A 23,048-nucleotide genomic window follows, 5' to 3' on the forward strand; every position below is an offset into this window, starting at 1 on the left:
TCATGGTAAGGTTGAGAAACCCACACCTGATTTAGTCAGAGGTAATTTCTTAGATCTAACTCAACAGCATGGAGTCTTTATATATTATAAGGGAAGAAGGGAGGGAAGTAAGTGGGTCAATTTATTGGTATTACAGAATACCAATTACACAAAAACTTTCATTTGTAAAACAGAAGGGGGTTAAAAATGACACCAATAATGTTCACCCAGCAAGGAATAAAATTTGTTACTACGGATTTATCTATGTAAACAGGAGAAGAGGGGCACCTGGGTGGCTCAGTTGGTTAAGCATTGGACTTGTGATTTTGGTTTATATCATGATCTCAGGATCATCAGATGTATCCCTATATTGGGCCCTGCACTCAGCGAGGAGTCTACTTGAGATTCTCTCTCTCTCTCTCTCCCTGTCCCTCTCCCTCTGTATGCAACCCCCCCACTCTCTCTTTCTCTCTTAAAAATAATCTTTTTTTTTTTTAAAGGCACAAAAAAACAAGACAAGAAATGGCTCTGTCCAACTCAAAAAAAAATTGAAGATAAAAGGAAACTGAATTATAAAGGAGGGTCTTTGCTTCTTGTCCTTTAAACCTCTCTTAAAATTGTGCTCCATGCTTTTTTTTTACATGTATTCTTTCAGGAATAACTGATAAAGTTGTAACAAGAAAAAATGGAGAAAAATCCCAAATTGCCATCTCTTCCCTAAGAGTTGGCATGGTCTGTTGTGAATGGCTATGAGTATTTGGCAGGAGCCAAATCTACAAGGGAGAAGCTCTTCTAATCCTTCTCTTAGAGGAAAATCAGGGATAGGAGAACCTGGGCAAACATTAACCAGGCAATCAAAACCCATAGAGATTCTGAAGGATGCAGTGTTTCTCCCACAGTAAGCATCACATGAGCTAGTCTAATCATGGTTAGATCACAGAACTCTCCTGCTATAAAAATGCACTAACAGCTCTGGAGAATTAAGTATTTGGGAAGAAATAAATAAAGCCTTATTGACTGATAAAACCATGACATCTCTACAACAAAACATATTAATGGCTAGATGAAAAACTGAAATTCTCTCTCTAGAAGAGTCCATTTGGTACAGACACTAATGTACAATTAATAGGTGAATTCAGATCCCAGTTTTCCCCCTTTATCCATGTAAAGGCATGGTGTGGTACTTTCTCCGTTGACATTATAGAGTATTTTTTCATTTAGCTCTTAGCTCACTCGGGTATGTTATTTTTTTAACTAGACCTCAGAAATCACACTCTTTCCAAGAGAAGCTTCTGCTCTCTTCCACAAAGCATTCTTTGATACCAAAAGCAAACCTTCCTACTACAAAGACAAACAGAACTTTTGAGAAAATGGTCTTCAGTAGAGCTGAGGACAACTCTGTAGTTACCAGCAATTAATCTTTGAAGAAATGGGCAGTAAGGAGGTAGTAAAGAAATATGTGTATGTTTTTCATTAACAAATGGAAAATCAGTCATAGATCTGTTCCTTGAAACCAAAGAGAAACTCCCATCTTAAGATGGAAAGATTGAGAATGAATTGAAAGACTAGTCAAAATGTTTTCCTTGGTTAAACCAATATTCTACTAAATAGAGCAAACTGTTACTTTATATCTGAAACTGCTGAAAATACTGGAAAGGTATAAAGAATAAAATAACTATTTCCTCCTAGAGCTGGGAGGATCTTTTCCCCAGACTGACAAAGAACACCTCTGGCCCACAGAAACTTGTCAACTGTAAAATGACTTATGAAGTGGGTATTAACTACGGTAACTTACGGACAGCAAGGGAATGGCAACTTTTCCAAGAAAATCAGGAGGTTTATCTCCATCTTCATCAAACACTGTCACTTCCAAAACATCATGGATATCTTTAATAGGACTGAAATGAGAAATGTACCATGTATTATATACAAAAACACACAAGTGGAGTCTGTTCCGTGAAGATCTGAAAACACGGTTTCACTAATTAAGCCTGAGAGTCCTTAGAGTATAAAACTATCATTTAATTAAATTCCAAAAATTAAATCAAACTGAACTGTATTCCCAAACCTTCCATCATAGAAGATTCAGACATCCATATGAAAAAAAGTCAACTTTTTTTACTATGACATTTTCCATGTATACATGCACTCAAGGGTAGGACTATTAAAGAAACAGGAGGATAAAAATATAAGAGACAGAATGAGGAGGGTAAAAGGACAGTGATTTCAAATAGACAATAAAATTGTCTTTACATTAATGAAAAAAATTAATGGAGAATTCCCTTTTTAAAAAAAGGTGGTCAAAATCACTACTTGCTGAGATCCATAGAAAGCTTATCATTGAAACACAAAATATGAAAAATCACATGCATATTTAGAAACTTTTTTTTTTTTTTTATGTTGACCAGAAACCATATATCACCTATAATGAAAAGTGGAGCCACGGTCATCAGCAATGTATTGAGCAAACAAGAAACTCTTTCATGTGGCAATTTGCACACTTGTTTAGGTGAGTTAGTCCACTTCTCATAGATCTTTGGGAACTTTCTTTCATCAGTGTTTTATAGGTTTCAGAGTGCAGGTCTTTTACCTCTTTGGTTAAGTTTGTTCCTAGGTATTTTATTATTTTGGTATAATTATAAATGGGATTATTTTATTAATTATATCATTTTACTGCTTCATTATTAATGAATAGAAATGTACCAGATTTCTGAATAATAATTTTATATCTTGCTGAACTGAACTCATTATTGCTTCTAGTAGCTTTTTGGTGGAGGAATTTTTAGGGATTTCTATATTATATCATCTGCAAAGAGTGAAAGCTTTACTTCTTCCTTACTAATTTGGATGCCTTTTATTTCTTTTTCTTGTCTGATTGCTGTGGCTAGGACTTCCGGTACTATGTTGAATAAAAGTGGTGAGCGTGGACATCCTTGTCTTTTTCCTGTCCTTAGGTGAAAAGCTCTCATTTTTTTTTTCCCACTGAATAGGATGCTAGCTGTGGGTTTTTCAAATGTGGCCTTATTTATGCTGAAGTATGTTTCCTCTAAACCTGCTTTGTTGAAGGTTTTATCATGACTGGATATAGTATTTAGTCAAATGTTTTTTTTCTGCAACTTTTGAAATGATCATATGCCTTTTATCACATTGATTGATTTGCAAATATTGAACCATCCTTGCATCTTGGGAGTACACCCCACTTGACTGTGGTGAATGATTTTTTTTTTTAAATGTATTGTTGTATTCCATTTGCTAATATGTTGTTGAAGAGTTTTGCACCTATGTTCATCAGAGGCATTGACTTGTAGTTCTCTTTTTTGGTGTGGATCTGATTTTGGTATCAGGGTAAAGCCAGCCTCATAGAATGAATTTGGGAGTTTTCTTTCCTCTTCTATTTTTTGGAAAAGTTTTAGAAGAATATGCATTTTTTAAAATTTGATTAAGCTTTTATTTTTTTAATTTTTTTAATTTTTATTTTTTATAAATTTATTTTTTATTGGTGTTCAATTTGCCAACATATAGAATAACACCCAGTGCTCATCCCATCAAGTGCCCACCTCAGTGCCTGTCACCCAGTCACCCCCACCCCCTGCCCACCTCCCCTTCTACCACCCCTAGTTCATTTCCCAGAGTTAGGAGTCTTTCATGTTCTGTCTCCCTTTCTGATATTTCCCACTCATTTTTTCTCCTTTCCCCTTTATTCCCTTTCATTATTTTTTATATTTCCCATATGAATGAGACCATATAATGTTTGTCCTTCTCTGATAAGAATACATATTAACTCTTCTTAAGTATTTGGTAGAATTCATCTGTGAAAACACATGGTATTGGACTTTTGTTTGTTGGTAATTTTTGATTGCTGATTCAATTTCAATCCTTGGGAATAATCAACTCTATTCAAAGTATATTCTTTCAGTTACAAGTACAGCATTTCTTCAGTGTTGTGAGGGCAGGAAACCACCATTTGACCCAGATCAAAAGGTACCTCCACTTGATGGCCAGGTACCTGAGAATCTGAAACATACTATGAAATATATCCAGCCTCCTAAATGCCTGAGTTTGAAAGAGTGGATAGGGCACTGCCATAAGACAGGTCAGTCCAATAAGCTGGAATACAAAGAGACACTGGGACTCTTTAGGGAATCACAAATAATCTGTATTTTCCAAAAGACTCTGGCATAATACAAGCCTTTAGGCATTACAAAAATGTTGTAAAATATAAACTTGAATTTATGGCAGGTCTACATTTGTAATTTTCTTTAACCCAGGAATGAATTAGTCTGGGTATATGGAAGCTTCCACCCACTCACAGATTAATTGACTTACTAAAAGATCTGCTTTACAAATGCCTCCTCTAACACTCCCTTGCAGTTCTAAATGGCCTCTTCTATTATTAACTCTATGCTCTATAAAATGAAAGGATAAAAGGTTTTCAGAAGGAAAAAACAATAAAATTCATTCTTTGCACATAAAAATGGACAGAAAGTTCCACTCAAGAGCCCCAGCCTGCCCCAAACATATCAAGGATAATTGATCTCTAAGTTAAAACCACTCCCTGGTATTCTGGAGGCTAAATCACTTACAATGTAAAAACTTTGTTCCACTCGGGATTGAGGTTTTTGTAAATGGTGTGAGTCTGAAGTCGGTCATTGCCTAACTCCAACAAGCAAAAAGGATCACTCTTCCCTGGAAAAAGAACACAGGACATTGGTCAAGGCAAAGGAATCTCCCTGGTCAGAGACAAATGAATCTCAAAAGTAACAGAGGCCAAGTGAATAAAAGCCATGCACTTTTATACCAATAAAACTATGTTTGCTAAAAGAGCAAAAGTGAGCATGTCTTTCCAGCAAGTCTTATGTGGGAATTCAGGAAATGGACAGAACCTATATAAGTGCTGGGACTGTAGCATACTTAGTGCATAGAGATGGAAAAAATAACCCAGATGCAGCCCAGAGAGCCAGTGACCACATAGGCTGCAGAGGAGCTGATGTCAATCTGGCATGTGAGGGAGTCCAGTTTTGTGTTTTGTTTTAATATAGAAGCTCCTCTCTATTTCTTGTCTAAGTGCTCCCTGCATCAATATAGCTAATTACTCAGCCATAACTGCAAGCCTATGAGAACCTATAGGCTTCTGCATGGTCATGAGAGAAGGGAGGAAAACTGTAAACACGGCTACTCAGGAGTTAAAACTACTCTGCAGGGTGTGGCCCTGAACTCATATGATCTTATACATTCAGTATGGGAATACATATGCTATATTTTTGCTGCTCATAAACATGCAAAAGTAGAGTTCCATAAAGCAAGTTCAAAGTTTTCATCTTAAAAAAAAAGTGAAGCTTAACCCTTACTTCTCTCATCTCACTTCTTCTTTTTCCACCCCACCTCACATACCATCCAAAAGAAAAAAAAAAGTTAGAAATTCCAAAATCCAAAGCTGGACCCAGAAAGTTACTGCCCAAAAAAACAAACAAACACAAAAACCTTTCTTTTGTTGGGTTTGACAGTGGGATCTAGAATCCTAACTGTCAGGGACAGAATGGATAGCTCTATAATGTCCGTACAACATGAACACATTGCCTGCCTCTGCGGCACAGCGACACTTTACAAAGCGGTGCGTACTAAATTAATTGGGGGCATAAGGACAGATGCCCTGCCAGCACATGGCCAAGGAATCCCAGGCCAGGGTCTAATACCGAAAGCACTTAGGCCTCTTGACCTACTGCCCTACTATTTAGGTCACTGAACCTACACCTAATTAACTAAATAACCAGGAGCTCTAAGGTACAACACATCAATAGACAGACTGACACATGCAGGACCCTGCATGAAGACTCTATTTAAAAAAAAAAAAAAATTAAAAGAAGAAGAAGAAGAACAGATGCATGGGCAAGGGTCAGTATGAAACAGGAGATTTCATTCAACTAACTAGTGCTCTGGACACTTAGATGCCAGGCCAAAGCTTTTACATCAATGAATGCCAAGATCTCAGTGGTCAGTAGACAAGGACCAAGCCATGGACAAAAATGAGTTGGGGTTGTCAATTACAAACATGGAAATGGCCCCTGTCTAAATTTAGCAGAGAAGGAACTTATTAAAAATAGTATCAGAGGGCTTTCAAAATCATTGCGAAGATTTGAAAGCCAGGCTTAAAATCACTAGAAAACCAAAGAATGGTATAGAAATATGCAGGCACAAGAATGTCAGTTACTTTCTCTCCCCAGGAAAAGTCTGGCCTCTGCTTCCCAGGAAAATTAGCTTCACAGTTCCTGGCCCCTGGGTGTGGTGGCCACCTCTAATATGAATTGTCCTCTCCTGCTTCTTTGCTGCACTCGATATAGATGTAATGGCCTCCAAGGAAACCTCTGATCACTCCTGTCTCAACAAGTACCCATGCCCTAAACACCAGTGCTCAAAGGTACTGGCTTTTCACCTTCTGTCAATGCAAGTAGGCTCTGACCTCTTGCACACAATGGAAAACACACAATGGGAAACTCCCTAAATTTACAAGGGTTTTTGGATGTTGGGCAGCCGAAATCAAACCAACACAAAAATCCGTCTGTATCTTAACAAGAAATCTTGCTTATTTAAAGACAGCTTTAGGGGTCCCTGGGTAGCTCAGTTGGTGAAGCATCTGCCTTTGGCTCAGGTCATGATCCCGGGGGGGGGGGTCTTGCTTATTGGGGAGTTTGCTTCTTCCTCTCCCTCTGCAGCTCCTATTTGTGCTCTCTCTCTCTCTCAAAAAAAATTAAATAAAATCTTAAAAAAATAATAAAGACAGTTTTACTCTGGGAGTACACTTTGCAGGGTAAGGGATAGGTTCTGGGTAGGGGCGCTGCCGATGGAGGATGGCAGATTACCCCTTTAACAACCAGGCACATGAAGACAACATGTGCTCTCTGCTGCACACTTAGGTAGAGGACGCTGGATCCCTCAACCTGAGCTGAAGCAGCAGCTACTTAACCATTTGTCAGACTGTTAGTAGGTGTCAGGACTGGTCCTCTAGAGACACCAACATGACATCCCATCAGCGCTCACTCCGGGGAAAGCATCTGACACTTTTAATGAAAGCCCTGGGGTTACTCCACAGCAGGGCAGAGACACGGCCGGTCCTGTGCAAGCACAGGTGGGCTTGAGCTGTGGCCCCCTCTCTCTCTCTCAAGCCAGCACACTCTTAGCTGTCCCAGCTAATGAGGAACAGACTTCCTTCCAGAAACTGGGAACTTCAGTTATGAGTCTCCAAGGAACATACTGCACCAACTCTCTGAAGGTGATTCCGTCAAAGCTCATTAAAATGCTGCATTTATTAATATTATGGTATAAGCAGGCAGAGAGGAGGAAGAGGAAACAAAGACATTAAAACACCGATAGAGTCATTTATCTACACTTTACAAATTGCTTTTCTTCCCTTAAAAGGTTTTTAGATATGTGGGGATTTTCTAAAGTTTAAAAAATGAACACATTTATTGGAAATAAAAATGATGTCCCATAATAAATGGAATGTCCAAATGTTCCCCCAATGGTCCTGAGCAAACAGCACCAGACAGACTGACCTATCCACACCTGGGTCTGTACTTTTTGTCTCTGCTCCATCTAGTTTTACAGGTAAAACATCTAGATGACCTCTTGTATGCCCAGATGCCATGTCACCTTGACACGGTTACACCGCTGGTGATTCCGTTTCACAGAGCTGCTTTAGCACCTTGCGCCGCATAGCCTTTGCTGCTTTTCAACACCACTTTACAATTCATTTATATTCCTTGAATGGCAAGTAGAGGCTTCTCATTTAAATAATTTTACCTTTATATCAGTTACAGAAGTTGGATGGAAGTAATAAATGTATTTTAGAGGTCATATCATTCATCTGACAAATATTTATTAAGCACCCACTCTGCTCCTGGCACTGAACCAGGCCCTGATGTACGCAGACCACCAAGTTATTACTTTTAAAGGACTCTCATAATAATCTCTGCTTTTCAGCAAATGTCACCTTTTCAGTGAAAACTTTCTTCGTTCTCCCTGCCAAGAGACTGAGTTGCTCTCATTTCTGATCTCTGGCTGTGTGTTTTCCTTTCACTTCTCATATTTCACATCTGAGCATTCCTATTCCATATTCAGTCCTGTATTTCATTTAAGGGTCCAATGCAGGCATACCCAAGGGGTGCATACCCCACCAGTCCCTGTGAAGAGTGCCGTGATCCAGTGAAAGAGTCCTGTAGGGAGATTTCTGGCTTCTGGTGGCAGGTGCCAGCTGGAGGAGGCCACCTCACTCCTTCTGCTCTATGCAAGTACCCATGCTTTACCCAGCTTCTCATTCAGTTCTCACATCAACTCCAAGAGGCGAGGAATGCTTGCATCCTTTTGCAAAAGAAGAGCCTAAAGTTCAGAGGGATTTAGTGTGGTTGATCAAAGTCCAGAAAGATTTCATAATGGAAATGAATCTTAGAGCAACGTTGAGGAGGAGGAGGAGGAGGAGGAGGCTTCATTTGGCTAGTAGAAATAGCTGGGTTTATCTTGAGGAGATAGGGATGGAGGAGAGCCTTAAATTTACTAACAAGGTAGACATGCAGATATATATTGATAAATAGTACCAATCAGAATATGTAAGATATGGATGAATAAATGCTGAAATTAGCCTCAAGCTTTGAAGGCCAAGACCAGTCCTTTTCATTTAAATGCATTTCTTTTTTTCTCAGCCAGCAGCCAGGAGCCACTGCAGACTGTCAGCACAAGGGGCAGGATTTGAAGAAAGTGTTTCTAGAAGAAGCTAATTCCTGAAACTAAGCATGGAGCATCACAGCTCAGGCAAGCTGGGAAGGAGGGGAGGCCAACAGAGCTGTCCTAGACTAAATTTCTACAAACTCTCCCTTCATACCTTGTATCCAACCATACGCTGATGGTTGATGTCCAACCTTACTAGGGCATATTGGAGCAAATTCTACGTGCTTATCCTGAAAATCTATTCTCTGATAGTTTACCCCACACAATCCATCCTGATCTACCTCCTATTCCCAAACCCTTTGATGAAGGTTGGTGTGTCTTTCCCCCCCTCCTGACTAGTGTGCAGAGATGTGGGTCTCAGACATGCTTCCTACACTGCGTGTCGAATGACCTCTCCCTGCAATGCTCTCTTAACCCCTGGTCCTAACCAAAAAACACAGAGGCCGATTAGCCTCAAAGACCTAGTTCAAGATACATCATCTTCATAGAACTTTTCCTGCAACCTTAGGTTCCAGAGAGCCTTCTCTCTCCCTCTATCTCTGATGATGATTAATTTGAAAACTATAATACCTCACATGTGATGTGCCTGCTCCTTTAGTCAACAAATACTCTATGATCCCTGCCCTGGGAAAGCACTGTGCTGGGGGCTAAGAGGGATTTTCAAAGAAAAAGAAATACTGATCTCTATGGGTTCTGGGTATAGCTTTTCAAGCATGTCCTGCCTTCCGATGTAGGTTGCAAACTTCACAGATAATCCAAAGCATGGCCTCAGTGAAGTCACACAAGTGAGGACTTCCTTACGTTGCTATTGCAATGTCTGGAGCAAAAGGCAGACAAATCTGTATATTAGGACTGAGAGATCCACAAAGGAAGAGAAGGACTTAATTTTGCTGAAATGCTACTTAACTAAATTTCTGATATTCTACTATTCCAGCACAAACACAGAACCTATACAAGAACCAGTGACACAATAATTTTTCTTTCTCCTAACTGCATTCCTCCATCAACCACTCAAGTTCCAGAAAACAAACAAACAAAAACAAGAAACAAACAACAAAAACACACCATCACCCTCTGCATTTACCCAACATCTCCCCAATTCCACTGAGGCTCCCTCAAAATCCTTGCTTCTCCAGGCACATGCTTTCTTCCAGATTTTGGAAAAGCCCTGCAGGCTCTGGAACATGCTGTTCCCTCATTTTAAAATGCTTTTCTTGTGGTGCCTGGGTGGCTTAGTCGGTTAAGCGGCCACCATCAGCTTAGATTATTATCCCAGGGTTCTGGGATCAAGCTCAGCAGGGAGCCTGTTTCTTCTTCTCCCTCTGTTCCCCTGTTTGTGCTCTCTCTCTCTCTCTGCCAAATAAATAAATAAAATATTCTAAAAGAATAAAGTGCTTTTCTTTTACCTCTTCTGTGTTAATTCATCTCTGACATCTCAGCTAAAACATCACTTCCTGCAGGAACACCAGTCAGGTAGTCCTTCAATGAACCTTGACACCCAGTTCTTGACCTTAGGAGTATAACTGTCATTACAATTGACCCTTGAACAACTTGCGTTTGAACGGTGCTGGTCCACTTACATGTGAATTTTTTTTAAATAAATAATACAGTACAATATTGCAAAAGAATTTTCTCTTCCATGACTTTCTTAATAACATTTTCTCTAGTTTATTTTATTGGAAAAATATAGTATATAACACATATTCCCCTATGTGTTACTGGACTATTTATGTTATTAGCAAGATTTCACATCAACAGTAGGCTATCAGTAGTTAAAAGTTATATGCCAATTTTTGACTGCACGGAGTAAGCCCCTCATTGTTAAAGTGTCAACTATAGATGCTACTGGTTTAATTAGTCACTTCACACGAGGGCAAAGAGCAATTTCTATTCCCTGTGACATCACCAGAGCCTACCATGGCCTCTCAGGTAGAGAGAGTATACTTGCTGAATAAATTAAGATAATTAATTACTAAGCTCCCAAATAATACAATCGAAGTGATTCCTTTGTTAATTCATAGAACAAAAATGAACTGAGTTCATTATTCTTTAGGTACCAGTAAGTTAAAACTGCTAAATCTTACATATACTCCTAAACTCTGCATTGACAAGAGTCCATGTTCTTTGGCAGGCTATTAAAGCAGATGGTGAGCCAAAGACAGATTTATATAGTTTTTGATGTGTTTTTAAAAAGTTGGTCTTGACTTGAGCTCAGCTATCCAAGAGGTTCTCAAGGAAATTAAAAGCATTCAATCACTATTGTTAAGCTTTCTAGAAATTGCAATTATAGCCATCCCTCTGAAAATAGAGCACATCTTTAAGAGGAGAGATATTGCTATGGATACAACTTTAAACAGACAAGGAAAACAAACCAGAAAATGGACAGGTGACTTAAAATCCCCAGTGAACAATAACTATAGGACTATTTTTCCTCTGATACAGTAGTCATGTTTTGGAAAAAAAAAACTTACAGCCAGTGTTATAATTTTTTTTCAGTGTGATAATTTATAGAAATTACTTAAAAGCCATTATTATAGCATATGGCTGGAATATTTCTACTCTATAATGTGGGATCTGAATGAAGTGCTTTGGTCAACAGTTTCTCAGAATTTTTTGTGTGTAACAAAAAAACTGATGAGCCCACAAAAAATCTTATATGGATAAAACTATTATTCAGATTATCAAAATGTAAACACAAGTACTAAACTGGTTGGAGTATGAGAATTTTCCTACCATGAAACGCATTTTTTACCCTTAACTTTTATCAGGCAGTAAAAAACAGAACAAAAAGAAAAACATTTTAGATTGGTAACTAGATTTCTAAAAGTGCTTGAAAAGCCAATTATGATTAGAAATGCTGGTATTTCTGACATTATTTACAAGTAGAAAAATTATAAATAAAATATTAAGATAATAACCTGTGGAATTCCCCATATCAACTAGACTCTAAGCAAATAAATTTAATAAACAATGGAAACAGTATTTATTGAACATGTAAGAAGTGTCAGACAAGTTCACATAGATTTTAGTTAAGCCTCAAAACATCCATTAGGAAGTAGAGACTTATGGTGGACCCAAGGCTGCCAGTATGTGGTAGAACCAAGATTTAAAACAGTTTTCTATTTCTATATATGTTTTTCATCATAATATGTAAGGATTAAAGTGAAAGGCAGCAACTGTAAAAAAGAAAGGGAGGGGCAAAAAATGGGGACTGAGTTTCATCTTTGATGAATAAATCACTGAACTAAACATTGATTTATTTAACGCATGAGTCACAATCACTTAGGAAGGGCCTCCTGTACTGAATGACTGGAGAACTCTACCACAGTCAGCAGAGATCAACAGTGTGTGGAATAGCCCAAGAGCTCCTCCTAATGGCACTGAGAACTGGAAATGCCACCCAGATTTTGAGCAAGGTCCTTGTCCTCTTCAATGATACTCGCTGCCCTCTATGGGCAGCTCTGCAGCAGAGGAGGAAGGCTGAAGTGACCAATTTCCTCAAGTACAGTAGGTACTCAATGAATATTTCTTGAAGATCACTAGATCTACCACTAAATTGGCTTTTCTTAAGTTGAGACAAGCTTTAAAAGCAATTGGGAATCTATACTGGGCTCCCTGGAAAGAAGTTGGAAATTCTGGAATTAAATGTATCTTTGTTTTCCTGGATCAGGCACTATAAAGGCTCCTATCATGTTTATTTACCAAATAAAGCTACTTCACAATAACCTGCATTTTGTTGTTGTCTGCAAACATGGTCTTTTCCACTCCTCTGACAGATATTTTGACACTAATTTGGGGTTGTCTTATAATAACACTGGAAACAGAGAAGATCTAAGCGACAAACTTATGGGCAAGAAGTCACAAAGATCCAGATATATTTGGGAATATTTTGTGTTTTATGGGTAGGTTTCATATGGCAAAATGTGCCAAAAAGTTGCAAGGAGAACAAGTAATTCCGGATTGTAAGCAACGATGGTATTTCCTGTTTTGTTCCTTCATTGTTTCCTGATACTTCTGCAACTTCTTATCGTGGCATATCATTATAATGCTAGGAACATAAAGAATTAAGATAGAATTGCATAACAAAAAGCAGAAATATTGAGACCTGTGTTACATTGTTATAGTATGTACTATCATTCTACACTGAGGTGGGCTTTCAATGCTGCCCTACTTGCTCTTTTGCTGCTGTTGGCTTGATGAGGTAATGAAAACTCTGTTTCTGTATCCTCATTTTATGCCAGAATTTTTAACAGCTAGGGGCACCCCAGTAGTGGTAAATAGGGTGAGAGAATAAAGCAGAGAGAGACCAAAGAATAACCAGTCTTAACACTGTAAGATTCCCCAGGGGAAAGGATGTCAACATTTAAGAATTATTTTAAAGAATAAAGATAAGGCTTAATGGCTTAATTAGCAGGAAGGAAGTGTGAAACCTACATCTTGATTCTGAGAATATAAGAGAAGAGTCATGACTATGTGTTGAACTTGGCACGTACCTTATGCAAATGGTCGCCATGATGCCTTCAGTACTCATACACTGAAGCCATCCCTACGTGTTAAAATCCAACAGGTTTCCCACAATAGTCTATCAACTCTAACAAGGCTCTCTAGAACAATTCTCCCTATATGTGCTGAATATTTAGTAAATAGTTGGCTACTCATCACTGGTCTCTCAATAGGTAAAATGAGAATTGCTATTTGTACTGAAATACAATTCTGACCAGAAAAATATTTCAGTTCTCTAACAATTTTTCTATTTATCTATCACCTATATTATTATCTTTTATGAATTAAACCCTGTCGGTTTTTTTTTTCCCCAGCAGTATTAATTCATGAAACTGACATATACCTCTGGGCAAAGTAGAAGATACACCCTCATTCTCTCTGAGGGTTTTCCTGTGGAGAGGGAACCTGTTGCTCACATCATTTTTCAGCTTGGTCGTGAACAAAACCTTCCTCTCTCTCGTTTAATCATTAGAAGGTGGATTACTTTCTTCTCAAAATAGCTGACTTTTAAGACTGGCAGCAGCTGAGCGGAGCATGGGGGTCTCATTAAGTATTACAAACAGCTACGCTCACCTTGAGTCTCAAGGTACAATTTATCATCTGTTTCGTGAATCAAGGCTATAGTCTGTTTTACTATAGAAGTAATAGCATCAGAATGGATAACCTATTACTTAAAAATTTTAGGTTATGCTGGACACAAGGTGTTTGTGAGACAAACTCTTTAATAAAAATATCTGACAGGCTCTTCTATTAGAATGACTGCTTATGGCTATCAACATCTAATATTGGCTGTAGAGAACATTAAAATGTCTTTCACCAATTTTAGAGGGATGGGCTGCAAGAGAAGATAGATTAATTCAGATTCTTTTAAAAAAGTCTTCTCATTTATATACAAACAAATGTCAGGCATAAAAAAATGCCAAGCTATATATAAATTCAAATGTATTAGTATTAAACTGGTTCAATCACACAATAGTGTATTTATTTATTTTTTTTAATTTTTTTAATTTTTATTTATTTATGATAGTCACACAGAGAGAGAGAGAGAGGCAGAGACACAGGCAGAGGGAGAAGCAGGCTCCATGCACTGGGAGCCCGACGTGGGATTCGATCCCGGGTCTCCAGGATCGCGCCCTGGGCCAAAGGCAGGCGCCAAACCACTGCGCCACCCAGGGATCCCACAATAGTGTATTTATAAACAAATGAATTAATTAAAAAATAATATATCCTTTTTATACATTAGAGCTTTGAAGCCTCTATCTTTTGTAAATAACTTAATATTGGTAATATAGATTTAGGTAATTAATATCTTAATACATTTTGAAAGATACACTTTTTTCTTTATTTAAGAAACATATTTTCATTTTTAATGGGAAGTTCACCTTAGTATATGTTTGTGTGTGTGTATATATATATATAACATATATAGTATATATATTATATATGTAATATGTACATATTATTCTAATGTTCTAAAATATTAGCAAAGTAATGGGGATTCACTCTCTCCAAAATTTCATTTCTTTTCATGACTACATAATCACAACATCAGTAACTGCTAATGAGGAATATCCTACTATGAGCACAGTGGCAAATATTTTCTTTTTCTAATTGTTCCTTGCTAAAACACTTGAAAATGGACAAATCACTGACAAGAAGGCTTACCAAGTACATTAATTTCTGCCATACTAAGTACCAAGTACATTCATTTCCGCCGCAGGACAAGAGGTCCCTGTACTCTGCAAACTGTAACAGTAACCTCCATAAAAGATCTCTCACTGGACCTTTGCTTTATCAGGTTCCTTGGAATCTTCAGTGAAACAAACTTAAAGTATCAATTGTTATGGTTATTGTTTTTTTTTTTTTTTAAGAAACAAAGAATTACCAAGAAATGTAAAACAGAAATATTAAGGTTAGAAAGTTCCAAACCTTTTGTACTCTGGTTACTCAAAGTAAATAGATTTCTTTTTTATTTGCAAGGGTGAATACTTTGCTCCCTAAACAACTCATTTATAAAGTACAGAAGACTGGAAAAAGGCTGGGTATGGGGTATAAATAGTTATTTCTTTCTTAAATGTTTTTGCTACTGACAGCATGCATATACATACCTTCTGATTCCCCATCAGCCAGCATTTTTTTTTTTTTTTACTGCATATCAAGTGAATTGTAACAGTGATCAGTAACAGCAGCAATAGGCTGAGTCCCCACGATATGATACAATAACTAAGCTCTTGGAGGTATTAATTACACCCTTATTGCTACTTCCCTGCCACCTGAATCTTTTTTTTTTTTTTTTTCATATAGAAAATTTACTTTACAACTCTCTGCATTAGGTCCACTTTGTTGCCCTAAAGCATTATCCTGGTTGAGAATAGACTGGAAGATTCACGCAGGAGCCTGTCAACCTACAAAGAACACAGACTGTGAAATTTGGTTCTAAAAATAAAGATCAATATGGTCTAAAGACACGTTTAGCTAATTATAAGGATCTTTGCTTCAATTCAGAAGAGTAGTAATTTTCTCATAAACAATACAGAGACAGTAAAACACTAGGGCATTCAATCAAACCCTACAGCATGACTGGGTTTGCAATCATTCCTCTTTGCTACTGGAATCCTCTGGTACTTACCTTCATCCACCCCAAAACTATCTACTGGAATCTTGAATATAAAGAAAATGACAATATTTCCCCCAAAAGTTATTCTTCTGAAAAGAGAGGTTTTTTTCTTGCCTTGTTTTCTGGTCTTTCCAAATATTTCCAGGTTTTTTTTGTTTTTGTTTTTGTTTTTCCCCCAGATTCCTCTCCTATTCACTTTATTTTAATAGCCAGAATACTGTTTGGAAAAGTTGACACTGGCCTGAAATACCTCAATAATTACTAGTTTTAGGGACTGTAGAGAGGGCACCTGTCCGGACGGGTAAAATAAAGGTTTTCTTAAAAGTATTTCCACATATGGATGCAGTTGTAAGCAAGATTTAAAAAAAAAAAAAAAAAAAAAAAGCTTTAATGCATTGCAATTAGTTCCTAGAGATCCCCAAACATACAACTAGAGAGAGAATTTTTAAATATATAGCTCGAAAAAAAAAAAAAAATATATATATATAGCTCGAAGGCATGAATGAGTTCTTGTGTTTGGGACATTTCCTGAGACATCAACAATCATAGATTCAAAAAGAACTGTATGTAAACATTCAGATGGAAATAAAAATAATTGGCTCTGGAAGACTGGTAGATAACTCTAAATGTACAGTACTGATAAAAAAAAAAAAACTCCCCATGCCAAAGGCAGATGGGAAATGGGTGAATTAAGTGTTTTCATAAACTATACAGAAGTTTTAAAAGAAAGGAAAATTTCTAAATCAATCTGAGACTGAAAACGTTTTTAACCAATTAATGAATAGAAGTAATCATCTGAGTATTTCACCAACAATCCCCCAAATTCTTTTATTCATATCAGCCAAAATACAATTTTTGGATCTTCTCCCTGGGCATTTCCTTAAGATCAACATCATCTTATTTCTTACGGTTTATACAGTAGTGATTTCTATTGGTTCATTTTTTGATGGAAGGTGATTAGAACTTTTTTTTTAAAAAAATAAGTTTATATTTTCCATCCCTTTTTTCATCTTTTTTTTTTCTTAGAAAGTGCTTAAAATTAAAATTCTCTTTTCCAAACTCTGATCTTCCTCTCAGGCTCCAAAGTTCGAAGGCTATCGTCACATAGTGTAACTTGCTGCCTAGAAGAGGGCAGACCACATTCTAAAAATAGGAGATGAAGTAAGTCTTGCAGTACCTTGGCCATGCATAAAACCTCTACACTCTTCTTTGTCTACACTGTATTCTTTGTATTTATATCAATTTGCTTGGCAAATAGCATCTGTCTCTCCATTTTTAGTAGAATGAGTTAATTTGGCAATAAGAAAAGAGTTACCCTCTGATCAGACAGTGGGATGTCTGGATTACTCTCCTCACAATCAAGCATAACTCAGCACAAAGCATGTCTGCTTTTGCCTCTGTCTACAAGGTCAAGTTAGTGAGTTAACAATAGAAATTTTGTATAAGACCATGTCAACTGCAAAGTGGTTCCATGGCCAAGACTTTGGTTATTGTTTCAGAGAAGTGCCAGCCAGATGGGCTTTCATGCTTAAATTTACAAACCACCACTTCCTCCTACACTGTGAAGAATGGAAAGCTCTAGGCAAAGAACACCACCAAGGAGTGACGGCAGGAGGTTGAACCTGTCTTTTGAGGTAGTACAGTAAAATTTTCTCAGAAAATTAATTTAACAAGTAAAGAAGTCGTGGCACTAATCATCCACAAATATATTTGAAAGCCAATGGGACTAGTACATTATCTAATCAGAGTAAAATTATTTGAAAAAATAATCTGGTGAAAAACGTTCGTAAGTGAAAAAAACTGCTTGACTACATCATTTTTTCCCTTCTATTACTCTCTTTGGAAGAGCATGATTGCTTGTATATGCTTCCACTTATTAAAAGATTTCGCTTTGCCATCAGATCATTTCAAAACAGGAAATAAATAAAAACGAAACTGAATGAAAGATGTTTATACCTGAGAAATCTGCTGCTAAGAGATCTACTGCCTTTAAAACCTTCACTTGTAAAATGCCGACGTCCTTCATATCTCTCAGGGAATTCTGTAAGCACTGAAGGGGAGAAAAGTAGATCATACATGAAAATAGCTTTCTAATATACTATTTACTGCCATAAAGTCCTACAAGAAGTACAGTCCGGATTTACCATCACTTTTTTTGGTGCAAAGCTCAGGAAAGTTCCAAAATGCATTCTATCAGTCAATGGGACAGTTAGGCTTTTGCAGAAATCAGATTAAAGTGACTGAGAATGAACTAGTTTTAAAATAAACCAATCACAAAGCACACACAATCTACATTTAACACTGCCTCCTGGTGATAGCATAGATATCCCATGGGGAAAATGTGTGTGGAGCTATATTCATTCTCTTTTTCCCCTTCTTTCTCTTCAATGAAACTTTTAAGTCACTCAAAAAGGCAACATTTTTTTGACCTCATTAGTACAAACTTTATGGATACCAGAGGACTCAATCTGGACCTTTCACAGATACTTACTACCACTGGAAAAAGAGTGAGGATGGAAATACGATGCATTTTCTGGTCCACGTTTTAGTCAGCTCATTAAATTAGAGTCTGAGCATCTAGTATCACCCTGTATTCACATTTATTTTATTTTTTAGTTTGCATGAGCCAACACTTGAATGTATCTACTGATAATTCTTAAAAATGCAGAATAATTCCCTGTGCATATACATTGAATCCTTCAGAAATGGTGCATGAGACAAGCAGATAAACTATCTCTGCATGCCTCCAGAACACATCTGCTGAAAAGATTCTGCTTTCAAACTTTAGGATATAGTATTTCCGCTATCATTGGTTAACTAAAAACCTGTGATAGGCAGGCTTTGGGGATTTATGGGAAGACAGTAAAATCCTTGTTCTTTAGGCATTTCAGGATAAAATAACAATAACTGAATAATAGTTCATGTTTAACTTCATATGTACCATTTCTAGGCACTTCTGAAAGTTGTTTTTGCTGTTTATTTTCAACTTAACAAAAAAGAAAAAAAAAACTAGTTTAAGCTAATCAGGAAATATTTGAAACAAAATACTTTTATAGTTTAAATGTGGAAATGCCTTCAAGATGATCTATTCTTACAAGCTAAAAAACAAGAGGTCTGGAACTTGTGTTTTATGACAGGGCATTCTTTCCTTCTAACATGTTAGCCAGCTCTTTCGCTGAAAAAACAAAACAAAACACTTGATATTTCTATTCTGATTAGCCTTTTCAAATCTATTTTCCCGGAGTACTCCTCACATCCTGAGGCATTATTCAAAGCAGTCATTATGATCTTATCTAAAGTCACCTTATAAATATATGATACCCCTCATAAATTTGGCAAATTTTGCAATTTACCTACGGGAAAGTTTGGGGAGAAATCTTAATATTTACCATCAAATTTTTATTTGCTTAACTGCAGTCATCAGAGAGAATATTAATAAGTGGATTTTGTAGAAACTCTTTTAAAGCATACCAACTGGGCATGCATAGTCTGTGTTGACAATGTGTAGCTAAGTTTTTAACTCCTGAAGATAAAGAATTATTCAATTAATCAATACACCTCAAAGTGAAGGATTATGGAGGCACTAAAGTTTATGCTGAGAATAATATTCCCATTAAATAGGGATTCATTTTTGCTTCGTTTTCATACCGCTTTTCTAAAACATGCCTTTCATGTGTGGCCGTAAAATAAACATATTGATTTAAAAGAAGGTAGGATGAAAGCAGAATGCAAATAAAGGCACCTAGAAAGCCAGAGTACAAAAAATAAATCAAGAGCACGAAGACATTTGATTTAAAAATGTTGAGTGGACTTTTAAGCTCCTTGCAGCTACTTAGGCAAGAATCAGAAACTGCTATTATTATCCAGAGTGGTACAGAATGGCTTTCTGTGTCTGTCCAGGGCTTTGAGCTGTTTTCTAAGACATAAGCACTCTCTCACTTGATCTTGAGAGGTTCTGGAAAGGTAGCTTTAACACTGCAAACATTATGGCTAATTAAAAAAAAAAAAAGCTTTTGTGAACTTATGTTAAAATTCATATACACACACACAGACATACTAAACAATTTTGCCTCATGGATTTCAATGTTCTGCAATGACTTTCTAAAAACTAAAAATTCAAAATACCGTTCTGGGCTTTGAAAATCGCAAACTCTAATCTACTTTCACCTTCTCGCTAGTGCATTAACCTCTAGATCTGATGTCTTGTTTTATGAGACATGCCATTAAACTCTGGACAAAGATCTCTTTTCATGCAGCTTTTAAATTCAGAGACCTTGTTTCAAATCAAAAGTGGAGGTGGTGGGGGGTGATGTAACAAGGCAAAAGCACTCACATATCGCTGGGCAATCTGCTTTCTTTCGCTGGGGTCTGCCAAGGGGCACACGCAGAGATCAGAGACAGAGACTCCAGTACAGGGAGTAAGTGTGATCAACATCAGGAGAGCCCCCAGGCAGCTCTCTAGAGGCAGCTCCAAGCAGTTGGCTTGCCTGAGCGGCAGGGCCCCGATATCCACTTTACACCTGGAAAAGTTGGAGGAATCAAAGAAAAAGGATTAACTCATGGCCACTTCTGAACCTCCAAAGCACCTGATTTGTTTTTCCTCACCCCCCAAACCTCACTCCGGCTCATCATGGTTACTTGCACAGTGAAAGTTGCGGGGCTCCCTCTGGCTCTTAATTTTCACTGCCAGCCTAACACACTCCAAGATTAAGGAGAGGAGGTGGTAAAGAAACCAAAGAGAAGGCAGCACAGAGGGGACCCTGAGTGCAAAGAGAAGAGTCGGATATTTGCCCCATGAGGTCTGTAAAAAGACCATGAGCTCAAGAATTAGGGAGAAAAAAGTTCAAAATCCAAGCTCTATGGATGAGGGATCTCTATGGATTCTCTGTATTGCATCTTTTGCCAGCAAAGAGAATAAAGGGTCATGATTCAAAAAGAGGAAAAAAGAGAAGAGAAATTCAGGTGGCAAAGGGTTCATTGGAGAAACTATTTTCTTCCAGATTAATGCCAACTGGTAGGTTTTTATTTAAAGCAACGTGTTAAGGTGTTTTCCTAATAGGCGCAGTTCCACAGGGTTTCCCCAGGTGGATTGCTTTTGGACAAATGAAGCATGAAGTGCTGTTGATTGATCCCATTTCAGCAACACTGCCAGGAAAAGGCTTCACCCATCTGCTATAAATTGCATGTTTTCCGTCTCTTAACAGCCAATGTTCTGGCGTTGTTGAAAACCTCAAACACATTTATATATGGAAACAAACACCAAAAAGGAGGGCTGAGGTGCTAAGCCATTTATTTGCTTTAACACTGAAAACTCTGGGTTTGCCTGGACCACACCTGCTTTGTTTACACATAGGTGGATGGAAAAGGTAGGGTCAAGTCAAGGGAGGGAGGGCAGGAAGTGGTGGTTCCTAGCTGCAATTTGTGTGTGGATGTGCCTGTGTGTGTAATTCCCATTTTCCCCCCATACTATTGAATGAGATGAATATTCAAGACTTTATAAAGAAGCGCTGCCTCTCACAATGTGGGACAAGGATGGATTCTTACCCTAAATCTTTTTTTTTAATAATAAATTTATTTTTTATTGGTGTTCAATTTGCCAACATACAGAATAACACCCAGTGCTCATCCCGTCAAGTGCCCCCCTCAGTGCCCATCACCCATTCACCCCCACCCCCCACCCTCCTCCCCTTCCACCACCCCTACCTAGTTCGTTTCCCAGAGTTAGGAGTCTTCATGTTCTGTCTCCCTTTCTGATATTACCCTAAATCTTCAATGGACTTTGTATGCTTGCAGATAATTAAAAGTAGGTAACCTTATCCAACATTTATAAAGCAATGACAATTAGATATGAGTTCCAGTTTAATAAAATTGAAACCTTGCAATCCCTTCCCAATTAAAGAGAAAAATACCCATAATATTAAAAGTCTATACCAGTTTTTACTACCAAATTAAAAAATACATATTTTAATACTTTATATGTGCCTATAAAATTAAATACTTGTGGGTATTTATTTCCTAATTACCAAAAGTGATTTCAGTTATAAGAAGAGGTGGCAATTAGAGCTTTTGTATGTAATAAATTCATCAAGTATTTCTACCAGAGACGTCACAAAAAAAGCTATATCTTTTTAAATAATCCTCTCTGCTTTGAATCAAAAAAAAATTGTGTAACAATAAAGAAGCTTTTAAAGTTTTCTACATGAAAATAGGAGTTCCTGAATATTTTTATTTCATAAGCAAGTATGGAAGTGAGGAATTTTGGTTGGAAAGAAAGAAATGTCAAGTACTTTAAGCCATTTCTACAAAAATTAGTACCCACAAATTTTTAACAAATATAGTTTAGGAATACATTGCTAAGCATTATTTTACATTGTTATGTGTACTTTCATTGAACAAAGCTCTTTCTTATGGAAAGATAAATGATCCAAATTTGTAAGAATTTTTTTTTCTGGTGGTCACTTTCATTAGTCCAAATTAGCAATAACCTATTTATGGCACAATCATCTTCTGTCATTAGTAATGACAATTTATTTTCATCCTTTGAGTTTTACCTTGCTGTTGTAGCAGTGGTTTTGTTTTTTGAACAACCAGAAGTTACTTGAAGACAAGAAACAAATAATATTTGGGAGTTAAAAATGATTCATACAATAAGTTCTTATCGGGTAATTCAAAATGAACCTTACATTAACTCTAAAAAGTCATCTAAAAAGACTGTGAGCAATATTAGCATTTTTATAATAACTGTGTAAACTTTCTCAGTGCCTGTTTCAAGGCACAACTCATCAGAATCATGTACCAGGCAAAATGCAAAGTAAAAGCTGGGTTTCTTCTCAGAAATTACACATTTCCACAAACTTTTTAGCCATTTCTCTCCCCTGTGAAACTTTTGCACCTATTCCATTTCTAAAGATTGTTTGGATGTTGAAGAAAGAACACCTGCATGAAAACAGCCTTGCCTATTTTAGATAAAAGAGCCCCAAAGACAACAGATTGGGGATCTCTGCACAAATTTAATGGATTCTACATGCTCAGCTAACTAATGAGTGGATTCAGCCAAATACTTTCACTTCCACGGTGACTTGAAACAACAAATTAAACTGATATATCGTCATCATGTCAATCATAAATGTTGATCCTTTGGCACATGGGTTATGACCCAGCCTCTGAGGGTTCCTGCCCCACTAGGAGAATTGATACCTTAAGAATTAGGGATTATTTTACAGCTACCCTT

General features: G+C 37.2%; 1 protein-coding gene across 8 annotated transcripts in view; it reads right to left on the reverse strand.

The window, feature by feature from the left end:
* Positions 1 to 23,048, reverse strand: part of MCTP2 (multiple C2 and transmembrane domain containing 2) — a 245,520-nt gene that overhangs the window by 101,451 nt on the left and 121,021 nt on the right. For all 8 annotated transcript variants that reach the window (XM_077870909.1, XM_077870933.1, XM_077870949.1 and 5 more), the window contains 4 exons: positions 20,151 to 20,337; positions 17,774 to 17,867; positions 4,563 to 4,665; positions 1,775 to 1,877 (listed from right to left, as the gene is read on the reverse strand). In XM_077870909.1, the coding sequence (XP_077727035.1) occupies positions 1,775 to 1,877; positions 4,563 to 4,665; positions 17,774 to 17,867; positions 20,151 to 20,337 (487 nt within the window). The remainder of the gene's footprint in view (positions 1 to 1,774; positions 1,878 to 4,562; positions 4,666 to 17,773; positions 17,868 to 20,150; positions 20,338 to 23,048) is intronic.

This window comes from Canis aureus, chromosome 2 (assembly GCF_053574225.1).
Source record: "Canis aureus isolate CA01 chromosome 2, VMU_Caureus_v.1.0, whole genome shotgun sequence".
Classification (NCBI taxonomy): Eukaryota; Metazoa; Chordata; class Mammalia; order Carnivora; family Canidae; genus Canis; species Canis aureus.